This window comes from Chiloscyllium plagiosum, unplaced genomic scaffold (assembly GCF_037043375.1).
Source record: "Chiloscyllium plagiosum isolate Xiang-an unplaced genomic scaffold, Cpla_swu_hap1 HiC_scaffold_28, whole genome shotgun sequence".
Taxonomy (NCBI): Eukaryota; Metazoa; Chordata; class Chondrichthyes; order Orectolobiformes; family Hemiscylliidae; genus Chiloscyllium; species Chiloscyllium plagiosum.
Genome location: NW_028270166.1, coordinates 1680083 through 1699421, shown reverse-complemented (window position 1 = coordinate 1699421; position 19339 = coordinate 1680083). Strand labels below are relative to the sequence as shown.

Genomic DNA, 19339 nt, shown 5'->3' with positions numbered 1-19339 from the left:
CACCCAGCCCCACCCAGACCATCCAGACCCACCCAGACCACCCAGACCCACCCAGACCACGCATAACAACCCAGCCCCACCTAGAACACTCAGACCACCCAGACCCACCCAGACCACCCAGACCCACCCAGACCCACCCAGACCCACCCAGACCACCCAGACCCACCCAGACCCACTCAGACCCACCCAGACCACCCAGACCACCCAGACCCACCCAGACCCACTCAGACCACGCAGACCACCCAGACCTCCCAGACCCACCAAGACCACCCAGACCCACCCAGACCACCCAGACCACCCAGAACCACCCAGACCCACTCAGACCTCCCAGACCACCAAGACCACCCAGACCCACCGAGACTACACAGACCACCCAGAACAACCCAGCCCCACCTAGAACACTCAGACCACCCAGACCACCCAGACCCACCCAGACCACCCAGACCCACCCAGACTAACCAGACCACCCAGACCCACACAGACCACCCAGACCAACCAGACCCACCCAGACCACCCAGACCACCCAGACCCACCCAGACCATCCAGACCCACCCAGACCACCCAGACCCACCCAGACCACCCGGAACAACCCAGCCCCACCTAGAACACTCAGACCACCCAGACCACTCAGACCACACAGACCATCCAGACCACCCAGAACACCCAGACCACCCAGACCCACCCAGACCCACTCAGACCACCCAGACCACCCAGACCACCCAGACCCACCCAGACCACCCAGATCCACACAGACTACACAGACCACCCAGAACAACCCAGCCCCACCTAGAACACTCAGACCACCCAGACCACTCAGACCACACAGACCATCCAGACCACCCAGATCACCCAGACCACCCACATCACCCAGAACAACCCAGCCCCACCTAGAACACTCAGACCACACAGACCACCCAGACCACCCAGAACACCCAGACCCACCCAGACCACCCAGACCCACCCAGACCGCCCAGACCACCCAGACCCACCCAGACCCACTCAGACCACCCAGACCAACCAGACCATCCAGACCACCCAGACCCACCCAGACCCACCCAGACCATCCAGACCTACCCAGACCACCCAGACCACAAAGACTCACCCAGACCCACCCAGACCACCCAGACCAACCAGACCACCCAGACCCACCCAGACCACCCAAACCCACACAGACTCAACCAGAACAACCCAGCCCAACCTAGAACACTCAGACCACCCAGACCACCCAGACCATCCAGACCACCCAGACCCACCCAGACCACCCAGAACAACCCAGCCCAACCCAGACCACTCAGACCACCCAGACCACTCAGACCACACAGACCATCCAGACCACCCAGAGCACCTAGACCACCCAAACCACCCAGACCCACCCAGACCATCCAGACCCACCCAGACCACCCAGACCAACCAGACCACCCAGACCCACCCAGACCATCCAGACCTACCCAGACCACCCAGACCACAAAGACTCACCCAGACCCACCCAGACCAACCAGACCAACCAGACAATCCAGACCCACCCAGACCACCCAAACCCACACAGACTCAACCAGAACAGCCCAGCCCCACCTAGAATACTCAGACCCACCCAGACCCACTCAGACCACCCAGACCCACCCAGACCACCCAGAACAACCCAGCCCAACCCAGAACACTCAGACCACCCAGACCACTCAGACCACACAGACCATCCAGACCACCCAGAGCACCTAGACCACCCAGACCACCCGGACCCACCCAGACCATCCAGACCCACTCAGACCACCTAGACCCCCCAAACCACCAAGACTCACCCAGACCCACCCAGACCACCCAGAACAGCCCAGCCCCACCTAGAACACTCAGAGCACCCAGACCCACCCAGACCCACCCAGACCACCCAGACCACTCAGACCCACCCAGACCCACTCAGACCACGCAGACCACCCAGACCTCCCAGACCCACCAAGACCACCCAGACCTACCCAGACCACCCAGACCACAAAGACTCACCCAGACCCACCCAGACCACCCAGACCAACCAGACCACCCAGACCCACCCAGACCACCCAAACCCACACAGACTCAACCAGAACAACCCAGCCCAACCTAGAACACTCAGACCACCCAGACCACCCAGACCACCCAGACCATCCAGACCACCCAGACCCACCCAGACCACCCGGAACAACCCAGCCCCACCTAGAACACTCAGACCACCCAGACCACTCAGACCACACAGACCATCCAGACCACCCAGAACACCCAGACCACCCAGACCCACCCAGACCCACTCAGACCACCCAGACCACCCAGACCACCCAGACCCACCCAGACCACCCAGATCCACCCAGACTACACAGACCACCCAGAACAACCCAGCCCCACCTAGAACACTCAGACCACCCAGACCACTCAGACCACACAGACCATCCAGACCACCCAGATCACCCAGACCACCCACATCACCCAGAACAACCCAGCCCCACCTAGAACACTCAGACCACACAGACCACCCAGACCACCCAGAACACCCAGACCCACCCAGACCACCCAGACCCACCCAGACCGCCCAGACCACCCAGACCCACCCAGACCCACTCAGACCACCCAGACCAACCAGACCATCCAGACCACCCAGACCCAACCAGACCCACCCAGACCATCCAGACCTACCCAGACCACCCAGACCACAAAGACTCACCCAGACCCACCCAGACCACCCAGACCAACCAGACCACCCAGACCCACCCAGACCACCCAAACCCACACAGACTCAACCAGAACAACCCAGCCCAACCTAGAACACTCAGACCACCCAGACCACCCAGACCATCCAGACCACCCAGACCCACCCAGACCACCCAGAACAACCCAGCCCAACCCAGACCACTCAGACCACCCAGACCACTCAGACCACACAGACCATCCAGACCACCCAGAGCACCTAGACCACCCAAACCACCCAGACCCACCCAGACCATCCAGACCCACCCAGACCACCCAGACCAACCAGACCACCCAGACCCACCCAGACCATCCAGACCTACCCAGACCACCCAGACCACAAAGACTCACCCAGACCCACCCAGACCAACCAGACCAACCAGACAATCCAGACCCACCCAGACCACCCAAACCCACACAGACCTAACCAGAACAGCCCAGCCCCACCTAGAATACTCAGACCCACCCAGACCCACTCAGACCACCCAGACCCACCCAGACCACCCAGAACAACCCAGCCCAACCCAGAACACTCAGACCACCCAGACCACTCAGACCACACAGACCATCCAGACCACCCAGAGCACCTAGACCACCCAGACCACCCGGACCCACCCAGACCATCCAGACCCACTCAGACCACCTAGACCCCCCAAACCACCAAGACTCACCCAGACCCACCCAGACCACCCAGAACAGCCCAGCCCCACCTAGAACACTCATAGCACCCAGACCCACCCAGACCCACCCAGACCACCCAGACCACTCAGACCCACCCAGACCCACTCAGACCACGCAGACCACCCAGACCTCCCAGACCCACCAAGACCACCCAGACCTACCCAGACCACCCAGACCACAAAGACTCACCCAGACCCACCCAGACCACCCAGACCAACCAGACCACCCAGACCCACCCAGACCACCCAAACCCACACAGACTCAACCAGAACAACCCAGCCCAACCTAGAACACTCAGACCACCCAGACCACCCAGACCACCCAGACCATCCAGACCACCCAGACCCACCCAGACCACCCAGAACAACCCAGCCCAACCCAGACCACTCAGACCACCCAGACCACTCAGACCACACAGACCATCCAGACCACCCAGAGCACCTAGACCACCCAGACCACCCAGACCCACCCAGACCATCCAGACCCACCCAGACCACCCAGACCAACCAGACCACCCAGACCCACCCAGACCATCCAGACCTACCCAGACCACCCAGACCACAAAGACTCACCCAGACCCACCCAGACCACCCAGACCACCCAGACCACCCAGACCCACCCAGACCACCCAGACCACCCAGACCCACCCAGACCATCCAGACCACCCAGACAATCCAGACCCACCCAGACCACCCAAACCCACACAGACTCAACCAGAACAACCCAGCCCCACCTAGAATACTCAGACCACCCAGACCTTCCAGACCACCCAGACCCACCCAGACCACCCAGAACAACCCAGCCCAACCCAGAACACTCAGACCACCCAGACCACTCAGATCACACAGACCATCCAGACCACCCAGAGCACCTAGACCACCCAGACCACCCGGACCCACCCAGACCATCCAGACCCACTCAGACCACCTAGACCCCCCAAACCACCAAGACTCACCCAGACCCACCCAGACCACCCAGAACAGCACAGCCCCACCTAGAACACTCAGAGCACCCAGACCTCCCAGACCCACCAAGACCACCCAGACCCACCCAGACCACCCAGACCACTCAGACCCACCCAGACCCACTCAGACCACGCAGACCACCCAGACCTCCCAGACCCACCAAGACCACCCAGACCTACCCAGACCACCCAGACCACCCAGACCCACCCAGACCCACTCAAACCACACAGACCACCCAGACCACCCAGACCCACCCAGACCACCCAGACCCACCCAGACGACACAGACCACCCAGAACAACCCAGCCCCACCTAGAACACTCAGACCACCCAGATCTACCCAGACTCACCCAGACCACCCAGACCACCCAGACTCACCCAGACCCAACCTGACCACCCAGACCAACCAGACCACCCAGACCCACCCAGACCACCCAGACCACCCAGACCCACCCAGACCACCCAGACCAACCAGACCACCCAGACACACCCAGACCACCCAGACCACCCAGACCCATCCAGACCACCCAGATCAACCAGACCACCCAGACCCACCCAGACCACCTAGACCACCCAGACCCACCCAGACCACACAGCCCCACCCAGACCATCCAGACCCACCCAGACCACCCAGACCCACCCAGACCACGCATAACAACCCAGCCCACCTAGAACACTCAGACCACCCAGACCCACCCAGACCCACCCAGACCACCCAGACCCACCCAGACCCACTCAGACCACCCAGACCACCCAGACCACCCAGACCCACCCAGACCACCCAGATCCACCCAGACTACACAGACCACCCAGAACAACCCAGCCCCACCTAAAACACTCAGACCACCCAGACCACTCAGACCACACAGCCCATCCAGACCACCCAGATCACCCAGACCACCCACATCACCCAGAACAACCCAGCCCCACCTAGAACACTCAGACCACACAGACCACCCAGACCACCCAGAACACCCAGACCCACCCAGACCACCCAGACCCACCCAGACCGCCCAGACCACCCAGACCCACCCAGAGCCACTCAGACCACCCAGACCAACCAGACCATCCAGACCACCCAGACCCACCCAGACCCACCCAGACCATCCAGACCTACCCAGACCACCCAGACCACAAAGACTCACCCAGACCCACCCAGACCACCCAGACCAACCAGACCACCCAGACCCACCCAGACCACCCAAACCCACACAGACTCAACCAGAACAACCCAGCCCAACCTAGAACACCCAGACCACCCAGACCACCCAAACCCACACAGACTCAACCAGAACAACCCAGCCCCACCTAGAATACTCAGACCACCCAGACCATCCAGACCACCCAGACCCACCCAGACCACCCAGAACAACCCAGCCCAACCCAGAACACTCAGACCACCCAGACCACTCAGACCACACAGACCATCCAGACCACCCAGAGCACCTAGACCACCCAGACCACCCGGACCCACCCAGATCATCCAGACCCACTCAGACCACCTAGACCCCCCAAACCACCAAGACTCACCCAGACCCACCCAGACCACCCAGAACAGCCCAGCCCCACCTAGAATACTCAGAGCACCCAGACCCACCCAGACCCACCCAGACCACCCAGACCACTCAGACCCACCCAGACCCACTCAGACCACGCAGACCACCCAGACCTCCCAGACCCACCAAGACCACCCAGACCTACCCAGACCACCCAGACCACAAAGACTCACCCAGACCCACCCAGACCACCCAGACCAACCAGACCACCCAGACCCACCCAGACCACCCAAACCCACACAGACTCAACCAGAACAACCCAGCCCAACCTAGAACACTCAGACCACCCAGACCACCCAGACCACCCAGACCACCCAGACCATCCAGACCACCCAGACCCACCCAGACCACCCAGAACAACCCAGCCCAACCCAGACCACTCAGACCACCCAGACCACTCAGACCACACAGACCATCCAGACCACCCAGAGCACCTAGACCACCCAGACCACCCAGACCCACCCAGACCATCCAGACCCACCCAGACCACCCAGACCAACCAGACCACCCAGACCCACCCAGACCATCCAGACCTACCCAGACCACCCAGACCACAAAGACTCACCCAGACCCACCCAGACCACCCAGACCAACCAGACCACCCAGACCACCCAGACCACCCAGACCCACCTTGACCATCCAGACCCACCCAGACAATCCAGACCCACCCAGACCACCCAAACCCACACAGACTCAGCCAGAACAACCCAGCCCCACCTAGAATACTCAGACCACCCAGACCTTCCAGACCACCCAGACCCACCCAGATCACCCAGAACAACCCAGCCAACCCAGAACACTCAGACCACCCAGACCACTCAGATCACACAGACCGTCCAGACCACCCGGAGCACCTAGACCACCCAGACCACCCGGACCCACCCAGACCATCCAGACCCACTCAGACCACCTAGACCCCCCAAACCACCAAGACTCACCCAGACCCACCCAGACCACCCAGAACAACCCAGCCCAACCCAGACCACTCAGACCACCCAGACCACTCAGACCACACAGACCATCCAGACCACCCAGAGCACCTAGACCACCCAAACCACCCAGACCCACCCAGACCATCCAGACCCACCCAGACCACCCAGACCAACCAGACCACAAAGACCCACCCAGACCATCCAGACCTACCCAGACCACCCAGACCACAAAGACTCACCAAGACCCACCCAGACCAACCAGACCAACCAGACAATCCAGACCCACCCAGACCACCCAAACCCACACAGACTCAACCAGAACAACCCAGCCCCACCTAGAATACTCAGACCACCCAGACCATCCAGACCACCCAGACCCACCCAGACCACCCAGAACAACCCAGCCCAACCCAGAACACTCAGACCACACAGACCATCCAGACCACCCAGAGCACCTAGACCACCCAGACCACCCGGACCCACCCAGACCATCCAGACCCACTCAGACCACCTAGACCCCCCAAACCACCAAGACTCACCCAGACCCACCCAGACCACCCAGAACAGCCCAGCCCCACCTAGAACACTCAGAGCACCCAGACCCACCCAGACCCACCCAGACCACCCAGACCACTCAGACCCACCCAGACCCACTCAGACCACGCAGACCACCCAGACCTCCCAGACCCACCAAGACCACCCAGACCTACCCAGACCACCCAGACGACAAAGACTCACCCAGACCCACCCAGACCACCCAGACCAACCAGACCACCCAGACCCACCCAGACCACCCAAACCCACACAGACTCAACCAGAACAACCCAGCCCAACCTAGAACACTCAGACCACCCAGACCACCCAGACCACCCAGACCATCCAGACCACCCAGACCCACCCAGACCACCCAGAACAACCCAGCCCAACCCAGACCACTCAGACCACCCAGACCACTCAGACCACACAGACCATCCAGACCACCCAAAGCACCTAGACCACCCAGACCACCCAGACCCACCCAGACCATCCAGACCCACCCAGACCACCCAGACCAACCAGACCACCCAGACCCACCCAGACCATCCAGACCTACCCAGACCACCCAGACCACAAAGACTCACCCAGACCCACCCAGACCACCCAGACCAACCAGACCACCCAGACCCACCCAGACCACCCAGACCACCCAGACCCACCCAGACCATCCAGACCCACCCAGACAATCCAGACCCACCCAGACCACCCAAACCCACACAGACTCAACCAGAACAACCCAGCCCCACCTAGAATACTCAGACCACCCAGACCTTCCAGACCACCCAGACCCACCCAGACCACCCAGAACAACCCAGCCCAACCCAGAACACTCAGACCACCCAGACCACTCAGATCACACAGACCATCCAGACCACCCAGAGCACCTAGACCACCCAGACCACCCGGACCCACCCAGACCATCCAGACCCACTCAGACCACCCAGACCCCCCAAACCACCAAGACTCACCCAGACCCACCCAGACCACCCAGAACAGCCCAGCCCCACCTAGAACACTCAGAGCACCCAGACCCACCCAGACCCACCCAGACCACCCAGACCACCCAGACCCACCCAGACCCACTCAGACCACCCAGACCACCCAGACCACCCAGACCCACCCAGACCACCCAGACCCACCCAGACTACACAGACCACCCAGAACAACCCAGCCCCACCTAGAACACTCAGACCACCCAGACCTACCCAGATCCACCCAGACCACCCAGACCACCCAGACTCAACCAGACTCACCCAGACCCACCCAGACCACCCAGACCCACCCAGACCACCCAGACCACCAAGACCCACCCAGGACACCCAGACCAACCAGACCACCCAGACCCACCCAGACCACCCAGACCACCCAGACCCACCCAGACCACCCAGACCCACCCAGACCATCCAGACCCACCCAGACCACCCAGACCCACCCAGACCATGCATAACAACCCAGCCCCACCTAGAACACTCAGACCACCCAGATCACTCAGACCACACAGACCATCCAGACCCACCCAGACCATCCAGACCCACACAGACCACCCAGACCCACCCAGACCATCCAGACCGATCCAGACCACCCAGAACCCCCAAACCACCCAGACTCACCCAGACCCACCTAGACCATCCAGAACAACCCAGCCCCACCTAGAACACTCAGACCACCCAGACCCACCCAGACCAGCCAGACCACCCAGACCCACCCAGACCCATCCAGACCCACCCAGACCCACCCAGACCACCCAGACCACCCAGACCCACCCAGACGCACTCAGACCCACCCAGACCACCCAGACCACCCAGATCCACCCAGACCACCCAGACCACCCAGACCCACTCAGATCCATCCAGACCATACAGACCACCCAGAACAACTCAGCCCCACCTAGAATACTCAGACCACCCAGGCCACCCAGACCCACCCAGACCACCCAGACCACCCAGACCCCCCAAACCACCAAGACTCACCCAGACCGACGCAGACCACCCAGGCCACCCAGAACAGCCCAGCCCCACCTAGAACACTCAGACCACCCAGACCCACCCGGACCCACCCGGACCACCCAGGCCACTCAGACCCACCCAGACCCACTCATACCACGCAGACCTCCCAGACCCACCAAGACCACCCAGACCTACCCAGACCACCCAGACCACCCAGACCCACCCAGACCCACTCAGACCACCCAGACCACCCAGACCCACCCAGACCACCCAGACCAACCAAACTTCACAGGCCACCCAGAACAACCCAGCCCCACCTAGAACACTCAGACCACCCAGACCTACCCAGACCCACCCAGACCACCCAGACCACCCAGACTCAACCAGACTCACCCAGACCCACCCAGACCCACCCAGACCACCCAGTCCAACCAGACCACCCAGACCCACCCAAACCACCCAGACCCACCCAGACCACCCAGACCCACCCAGACCATCCAGACCCACCCAGACCACCCAGACCCACCTAGACCACGCATAACAACCCAGCCCCACCTAGAACACTCAGACCACCCAGACCACTCAGACCACACAGACCATCCAGACCCACCCAGACCATCCAGACCCACCCAGACCACCCAGACCCACCCAGACCATCCAGACCGACCCAGACCACCCAGACCCCCCAAACCACCCAGACTCACCCAGACCCACCCAGACCAACCAGAACAACCCAGCCCCATCTAGAACACTCAGACCACCCAGACCACCCAGACCCACCCAGACCAGCCAGACCACCCAGACCCACCCAGACCCACTCAGACCACCCAGACCACCCAGACCCACCCAGACCCACCCAGACCACCCAGACCACCCAGACCCACTCAGACCCACCCAGACCACCCAGACCACCCAGACCCACCCAGACCACCCAGACCACCCAGACCCACCCAGACCCACTCAGACCACCCAGACCACCCAGACCACCCAGACCCACCCAGATCCATCCAGACCACACAGACCACCCAGAACAACTCAGCCCCACCTAGAACACTCAGACCACCCAGGCCACCCAGACCCACCCAGACCACCCAGACCACCCAGACCATCCAGACCCACCCAGACCACTCAGGCCACCCAGACCACCCAGACCCACCCAGACCACCTATACCACTCAGACCCACCCAGACGCACCCAGACCCACCTAGACAACCCAGACCACCCAGACCATCCAGACCCACCCAGACCACTCAGGCCACCCAGACCACCCAGACCGCCAAGACCACTCAAATCACCCAGACCACCAAGACCCACCCAGACCACCCAGACCCACCCAGACCAACCCAGACCCTCCTAGACCACCCCGACCCACCAAGAACACCTATACCACTCAGACCCACCCAGATGCACCCAGACCCACCTAGACAACCCAGACCACCTAGACCACTCAGACCCACCCAGACCCACCTAGACCACCCAGACCCACCTAGACCACCCAGACCACCCAGACCACCGAGACCCACCCAGACCCACCTAGACCACCCAGACCACCCAGACCCACCCAGACCCACTTAGACCACCCAGACTCACCCAGACCCACCCAGAAACCACCTAGACCATCCAGACCCACACAGACCCACCTAGACCACCCAGACCACTCAGACCACCCATACCACCCAGACCCACCCAGACCACCCAGACCCATCCTGACCCACACAGACCACCCAGATCCACCCAGACCTACCTAGACCACCCAGACAACCCAGACCCACCCAGGCCACCCCAACCATCCAGACCCACCCAGACCCACCTAGACCACCCAGACAACCCAGACCCACCTAGACCACCCAGACAACCCAGACCCACCTGGACCACCCGGACCTACCCAGACCACCTAGACCACCCAGACAACCCAGACCACCCTGACCCACCCAGACCAGCCAGACCACCCAGACCCACCCAGACCCACTCAGACCACCCAGACCACCCAGACCCACACAGATTACCCACACCACTATCACAGTCCCACAGCTGCACCAACCTTCTCATGTCACTGGCCAAAGTTGTTCCACTATTGGAGAACTTTATAGGATATTGTATCAAAGTCCTGCATTTTTATGAATGAAAAGTATCTGACTGATTTAAGAGTTCTGTAAAGTTTCCTCACATTGAGTTTAGATGATTAAAGGGTGATCTTGACAGGATTGATTTGGAGGAGCCGGTGTTGGGGTGGACAAAACTAAAAATCACACAAGACCAGGTTATAATCCAACTGGTTTATTTGGAAGCACTAGGTTTTGGAGCATCGTTCCTTCATCAGGTGGTTGTGGAGCAGGACCAGAAGACACAGAATTTATAGCATAAGGGTTACAGTGTTACCGAGTTGTAATAACATATTAAACAAATTTAGATTAAGTCTTGCATCTTTTAGAATGGGATATGCTGGTTTATGCCCTTTAATATGTAAATTTGAGAACTCCTTTTGATCAAGACCTTTGGCCTTGATATTTGAGTCGTCATTGTCTACAGGTTTAGCGCCAGAGGACTGGAGGGTTGCAAATGTGCCCTTGCTCAAGAAGGGCATAGAGATGACCCAGGTAATTATAGACCAATGAGCCTTACTTCTGTTGTAGGAAAGGTTTTGGAAAGGATTATAAGAGATAGGATTTACAATCATCTAGCAAGCAACAATTTGATTTCAGACAGTCAACATGGTTTCATCAAGGGCAGGTTGAGTCTCACAAACCTCATTGAGGTTTTTGAGAAGGTGACCAAGCATGTAGATGAGGGTGGGTCAGTTGACGTGGTATTTATGGACTTCAGTAAAGCGTTTGATAAGGTTCCACATGGTAGGCTGTTGGAGAAAATGCAGAGATTTGGAATTAAGGGTGATTTAGCAGTTTGGATTAGAAACTGGCTTTCTGAAAGAAGGCAGCGAGTGGTGGTTGATGGAAAATATTCAGCCTGGAGTCCGGTTACTACAAGGATCTGTTTTGGGACCACTGCTGTTTGTCATTTTTATAAATGACTTAGACACAGGCATAGGTGGATAGATTAGTAAATTTTCAGATGACACTAAAGTCGGTGGAGTAGTGGACAGTTTGGAAGAATGTTATAGGTTGCAGGGGGACTTGGATAAACTGCAGAATTGGGCTGAGAGGTGGCAAATGGAGTTCAATGCAGCTAAATGTGAGGTGATGCACTTTGGGAAGAATAACAGGATGGGAGAGTACTGGGTCAATGGAAAGATTCTTGGTAGTGTGGATGTGCAGAGGGATCTTGGTGTCCATGTACATAGATCCCTGAAAGTTGCCACCCAGGTGGATAGTGCTGTTGAGAAGGCATATGGTGTGTTATTGGCAGAGGGATTGAGTTCCGGAGCCGCAATATCACGCTGCAACTATACAAAACGCTAGTGCAGCCGCACTTGGAATCTTGTGTACAGTTCTGGTTGTCATATTTCGGGAAGCATTGGAAAAGGTGCAGAGGAGATTTACCAGGATGTTGCCTGGTCTGGAGGGAAGGTCTTATGAGGAAAGGCTGAGAGACTTGGGTCTGTTCCTATTGGAGAGAAGAAGACTAAGGGGGGATTTGATAGGGACATACAAGATGATCAGAGAATTAGATAGGGTAGACAGTGAAAGTCTTTCTCCTAGGATGATGACGTCAGCTTGTACGAGGGGACATAACTACAAATTGAAGGGTGATAGATTTAAGACAGATGTCAGAGGCAGGTTCTTTGCGCAGAGAGTGGTAAGGGCGTGGAATGCCCTACCTGCCAATGTAGTCAACTCAGCCACATTAGGGAGATTTAAACAATCCTTGGATAAGCACATGGATGATGATGGGATAGTGTAGGGGGATGGGCTGAGAATAGTTCACAGGTCGGCGTAACATCGAGGTCCGAAGGGCCTGTTCTGCGCTGTATTGTTCTATGTTCTAAGTTTGTTTAATATATAATTACAACTTGATAACACTGTAAACCTTTTGCTATAAATTCTGTGTCTTCTGGTCCTGCTCCACAACCATCTGATGCTAATGCTTCCAAATAAACCTCAAGATTAGAGTGGTGCTGGGAAAGCACAGCAGGTCAGGCAGCATCTGAGGAGCAGGAAAAAGACCAAAGGTCCTTTCAATTAAACCTGTTGGACTATAACCTGGTGTTGTGTGGTTTTTAACTTTGTCCACCCCAGTTCTACACCGGCACCTCGACAGCATTCCTGGTGATTGCCAGGAGGTAACCTTCACACCAAGATCAATGTCTGAAGCTGAAACAATCAACGTCAGGAAAATGTAGCCTCAAAGCTGCTGGATTCTAAATGAAATGGTTGAACAGGAGTGAGGGATTGAATGGTCTCCTCCTGTCCCAAACTAAACAAGATAAAGATCATAGAAGCAGGTCATTCAGCCCATCAAGTCCACACTGACCCACTGAAGAGCATTCCACCCAGACCCACCCCATCACCCTGACTTTCCCACGGCTAACCCATCTAGCCTGCATACAACAGAGCAATTTAGCCACTGCACCTAAACCACACATCTTTGTGCTGTGAGAGAAGAGCCATGCAGACACAGGGAGAATGTGCAAACTGCTGAAGGTGTCATTGAGCCCAGGTCCCTGGCACTGTCAGGCAGAGTGTTAACCACTGAGCCACTGACCAGCTCCCTCTCCATTCACACGATATGGGAACAGAGGATCATGGGTACACCATTTCAGTTAAATTCAGACTGGCCTCTATCTGGTCTCCACCTTTTTTTCAAATCTCTTGGAAATAGTTTACTCAATTAAATCTCAGTCTCGAAAATTCCCAATTGATCCCCAATATTCAGAGCTTTAGGCAGGGAAATTCCACACTCTTGGAATTTTTACAAATAACTAAATGCTAACATTAAAAATGTCATTTTGTGTTCAGATGTCCATCAGGCTCGTGGGAGAAGTTTTCATTTACCTGACACCGGTTCTGACAGTAGCCTGTGGAAATCTCTGGAAGACCATCTAACTAGTTCCATTACCACGGTGATAATTCCTGCAGTTTACAGCGTTATACTGAGCATCGGGCTCCCAGCCAATGGGATGGCTCTTTTAGTCTTGGTCAAAAGGATCCAGCGATTACCGTCCACCATCTTCCTGATGAACCTGGCTGTAGCTGACCTACTCCTGTGCCTCGTGCTGCCGTTCAAAATTCACTATCACTTCCTGGGCAACCACTGGCTCTTTGGTGAGGCTCTGTGTCGGACAATGACCGCCTTCTTCTACGGGAACATGTACTGCTCCATCCTGCTGCTCACCTTCATCAGTGTGGACAGATACTTCGCTCTGGTCCACCCGTTTCTCTCCAAGCGATTCCGGGACAATGGCTTCACTGTCAGGAGCTGTTGTGTGATTTGGCTGCTTGTTGTCGTTGCCATGTTACCGTTTCTCCTCCGCAGACAGACCTATCCAATCCAGAACCTCAACATCACCACCTGCCATGATGCTTTACCAACATCATTGGTCACTGATTATTTTTTTTACTACTTTTTGTGTTTGGTTGTGTTTGGGTTTTTTATTCCGTCTCTTATTACTATATTCTGTTACCTGTCTATCGTCAGATCATTGATATTGGAAGAAAGCAAGTATTCTAAAGCTATAATGACCATGGTGTTGGTACTGACTGTGTTTTTGATATGTTTCACTCCCAGTAATATAACTCTGTTGGTACATCACTCACCGATCCACCTCACTAACAGCAATGACCTGTATTTACTCTATCTGATCTGCCTTCTGCTCAGCACCTTCAATAGCTGCCTTGACCCTTTCATCTATTATTACATTTCTGAGGAATTTCAGAATGAAGTCACAAACATGATTCTTTGCAAAGCAGAGAAGCGTGAAGATTCTGGAAAAAGATCTGAGCAGTTTGTTCTGACTAGCTCCTCTTTGAATTGAATTGAATTTATTGTCACATGTACCGAGGCACAGTGAAAAGCTTTGTCTTGCGAGCAACACAGGCTGATCACAGAGTTAAGTAGCATAGATAGTAAATAATAGGTAAACAGCGGCAAAACAAAACCACAGATACAGGTGAATGTTAAGAGCTTGTGAGTCCATTCAGTATTCTAACAACAGTAGGGTAGAAACTGTTTCGAAACCGGCTGGTACATGTGTTCAGGCTTCTGTACCTTCTCCCCGATGGTAGGGGTTGTAGAAAAACATTGCCAGGGTGGGATGGATCTTTGAGAATGCTGGCGGCCTTTCCTTGACAGCGGGACTGGTAAATGGATTCTATAGATGGGAGGTTGGCCTTTGTGATTGTCCGGGCCGAGTTCCCCACTCTCTCTAACCGTCTCCAATCTTGAATGGTACAGTTGCCATATCAGGTAGTGATACATCCAGACAGAACGCTCTCGATGGCACACCTATAAAATTTGGCATGGGTATTCGCCATCATGCCAAATTTTCTCAGCTGCCTGAGGAAGAAAATACATTGTTGGGTCTTTGTAACCAGTGCGTCCACATGAAGTGTCCAAGAAAGCTTGTTGTAGAAGACCACTCCCAGGAGCTTGACGGTCTCCACTCGTTCCACCTCTGTGCTGTTAATGTGTAGGGGGGGCATGAGTAACATACCGCCGAAAGTCTATAATGATATCAAAGAACAAAGAACAAAGAAAATTTACAGCCCAGGAACAGGCCCTTCGGCCCTCCAAGCCTGAGCTGATCCAAATGTACTGTCTAAACCTGAAGCCCAATTCCTAAGCATCTGTATTCCTCTGCTCATCACCTACTCATGCATCTGTCCAGATGCATCTTAAATGAATCTACTGTGCCTGTCTCTACCACCTCTGCTGGCAATGCGTTCCAAATGCCCACCACCCTCCGTGTATCCCCCTTAAATTTTCCACCTCTCACCTTGAAAGCGTAACCTCTCGTTATTGTATCTCTCACCCTGGGAAAAACCTTATCTCTATTGACCCTGCCTATAACCTTCATGATTTTGTAAACCTCAATCAGGTCCCCCCTCAATCTCCTTTTTTCTAGTGAAAACAATCCTAACCTACTCAACCTCTCTTCATAGCTAGCACCTTCCATACCAGACAACATCCTCGTAAACCTTCTCTGCACCCTCTCCAAACCGTCCACATCCTTTTAGTAATGTGGCGACCAGAACTGTACACAGTATTCTAAATGCGGCCGAACCAATGTCTTGTACAATTTTAACATGACTTGCCAGCTCTTATACTCAATACCCCGTCCAATGAAGTCAAGCATACCATATGCCTTCTTGACCACTCTATCCACCTGTGCAGCAACCTTCAGGGTACAATGGACCTGCACTCCCAGATCTCTCTGCCCATCAACTTTCCCCAAGGCTCTTCCGTTTACTGTATAATTCGCTCTAGAATTAGACTTCCCTAAATGCATCACCTCACATTTGCCTGGATTGAAAGCCATCTACCACTTTTCCACCCAACTCTCCAGTCTATCTATATCCTCCTGTATTCTCTGACAGTCCCTTATGCTTTCTGCTACTCCACCAATTTTCATGTCATTTGCAAACTTGCTGATCATACTAACAGTGCCCTCTTCCAGATCATTTATGGATATTACAAACAACAGTGGCCCCAATACTGACCCCTGTGGAACACCACTGGTCACCTTTCTCCATTTCGAGAAACTCCCTTCAACTACTACTCTCTGTCTCCTGTTGCTCAACCAGTTCTTTATCCACCTGCTAGAACACTCTGCACACCATGTGACTTCACTTTCTCCAAGTTCCTTGGTTTTGCCAGCATTGAGAGCTAGGTTGGTCTCAGTGTACCATTTTTCCAGGTCTTCCACCTCCCGTCTGTAGTCTGTTTCATTGCCATCTGAGATTCAACCGAACGTGGTGGTATCATCAACGAACTTGTAAATGGCATCAGTCTGGTATTTGGCAACGCAGTCATGGATATAGAGCAGGCAGTCATGTGGATTGTGGAGAGTAACCACATCATTCTCTCCCATTTGTGAATCGCACACTCTCTGACCAGTCCATTGCTCTTTCTGAGCCAATCAGAGACTCGGACCAGCTTTATGACTATGACACATCACTGAAGATATGGGTAGTCAAACTTGTCCCATTTTCAAATTTGTTATTTTTCTCAGTGATTGCATCTTTCACTATTGGTTAATGTCAGATTATATCTCGGATCACTAGTGCCTGTTGAAACTGAGAAGCCCCAGACAGAGAAGGCTACACATAACTCAGATTGAGTTATCAAATATAATCTGCTGACTCAAACTAAAAATGGGTGAGTGCTTTGTCGATGTCCGTGAGGAGAGTGAGTGAGCAGCTCGAGGGATTGATGCCTGTTATGGATGTGGGAGTGGGCTGTGTAAATAGAGTGATTTCAGGACAGAAGGCCATTCAGTCCATTCTTGACAGTGAGATCCAAGTGCATCTGCTTCTCCCGCTACGGCTGGTTGAGCTGCCGAGAATGTGGGAGGAATATCGAGTTTGGCAAGTATTAGGGTAGGACAGCTGATGATGACAGGTTCGAGACAACTTTGCTCTGGGACTGGGAGGTACACTGTCATCACTTCAACCTTGAATTGATTGTGTTCCTTGAGTAATCCCCTCACCATGGCTGCACCTTGTTCCCCACAGAATGATGCCTCCAGACATATCCTATCAAACAGATGACTCTGAAATTCTCACTTGTTTTTCACTCTGGAGTAATGAGAAACGCAGGCAATTTCTTCATTCTTTCACTGACTAGGCCAACATTTACTGCCCATCCCTAATTACTCAGGGGTCCGTTCAGAGTGAACATTGCTGTGGGTCTGGAGTCACATGTAGTCCAATCCAGGTAAGGACAACACATTTCCTTCCCTAAAGGATGTTACTGAAGCAATTGATAGCGATTGTCGATTGCTGTCCTGATCTGTGTAAAAAGGCAATGTTTTAATTCAGATTTATTAATTGAATGTGTGTTTCATCAGCTGCTGTGATAGGATTTGAACCCCAATCCTAGAATATTACCGCAGACCCTCTGATATATTCGTCGAGTGCCATTCCCATTACATTGAATACAAAGTGAATATGTGCCACCCGCATCATTCTGACTGGATTTTCAAATTGAGTGACACAAGCCTTTTGGGAGAGAGATATTGTCTCTGGTCAAACAGGGAGCAATAGTCCCGGTGAACCACTGTCACCCACGGTCTGACACATTGACCAATGATGCCAGGAACCTCCTTGGGACTGTCCCCGTCTGAAACATGTGCTCAGGTCATTCCCAGATTTCATCAAACTCCCAGCTGGGGTCACACAGCCACCCAGGAAATCCCTGGCTTCTCTCTGAATGTTCTGGAAGCTGCTTTTTCTATAAGTACCTCAGCAGATGCTTGTCTGAAAATCCAGTCCCTGACAAATTATCTGGACAGGTGATCATTTCTAAGATATAAACACTGAACCCAGCTCACTCTGTTCCACTTTTAGTTTGCATCAAAACATCTCTCTCTGTTTTGGAACAAAGTAAACTAACCGAGGTGGAGATTTAAGTTACTGAACCAGTTTACTCAACAATTAAGGGATAGGCCTCCAGAAGATGTGGGTGGCTCAGTTGCTGTTAAAAAGGTGATTAAAGTTGGATTATTAAAACACGATTATGTCTCATGTTCCAAAGGGCAGTTTCTTCATATAATCAAACACTCTCAACATCAGGTGGAGGGTTATAGTTTAGATAGAATTATATTGAGTGAGTGTTGATCAAAAAAAGTTCAATTCTCTCCTCCGGTTAACAACTTCAGGCAAAGCCCTGTGTGATTGGTGCTGATAGAGGGAAAGGAAGTGATGATAGTGATACAGTAAAACGCTGCTGTAAGAATGGGAACCATTTTCAGTAACTAGCTGTCGTTACAATGTGTAATATGGAATGCTATCATTTGTATTGCTAGCTTAATAAATCCATTCATCAAACTGTTAAGACTCATTGATTTTTAAAAAGTAAGTTTGAACTCAGAGGCCCAGTGGGACACAGCCCCTTGGGAAC

At 54.5% G+C, this 19339-nt stretch overlaps 1 protein-coding gene across 1 annotated transcript in view; it reads left to right on the top strand.

Moving 5' to 3' along the window:
• The window catches only part of LOC122565515 (proteinase-activated receptor 3-like), a 33989-nt gene extending 14720 nt beyond the window's left edge, over positions 1-19269 (top strand). The window contains exon 2 of the mRNA XM_043721559.2: positions 14239-19269. Coding sequence (XP_043577494.2) covers positions 14239-15254 — 1016 coding nt within the window. The 3' untranslated portion in view covers positions 15255-19269. The remainder of the gene's footprint in view (positions 1-14238) is intronic.
• The last annotated feature ends 70 nt before the right edge of the window (positions 19270-19339 follow it).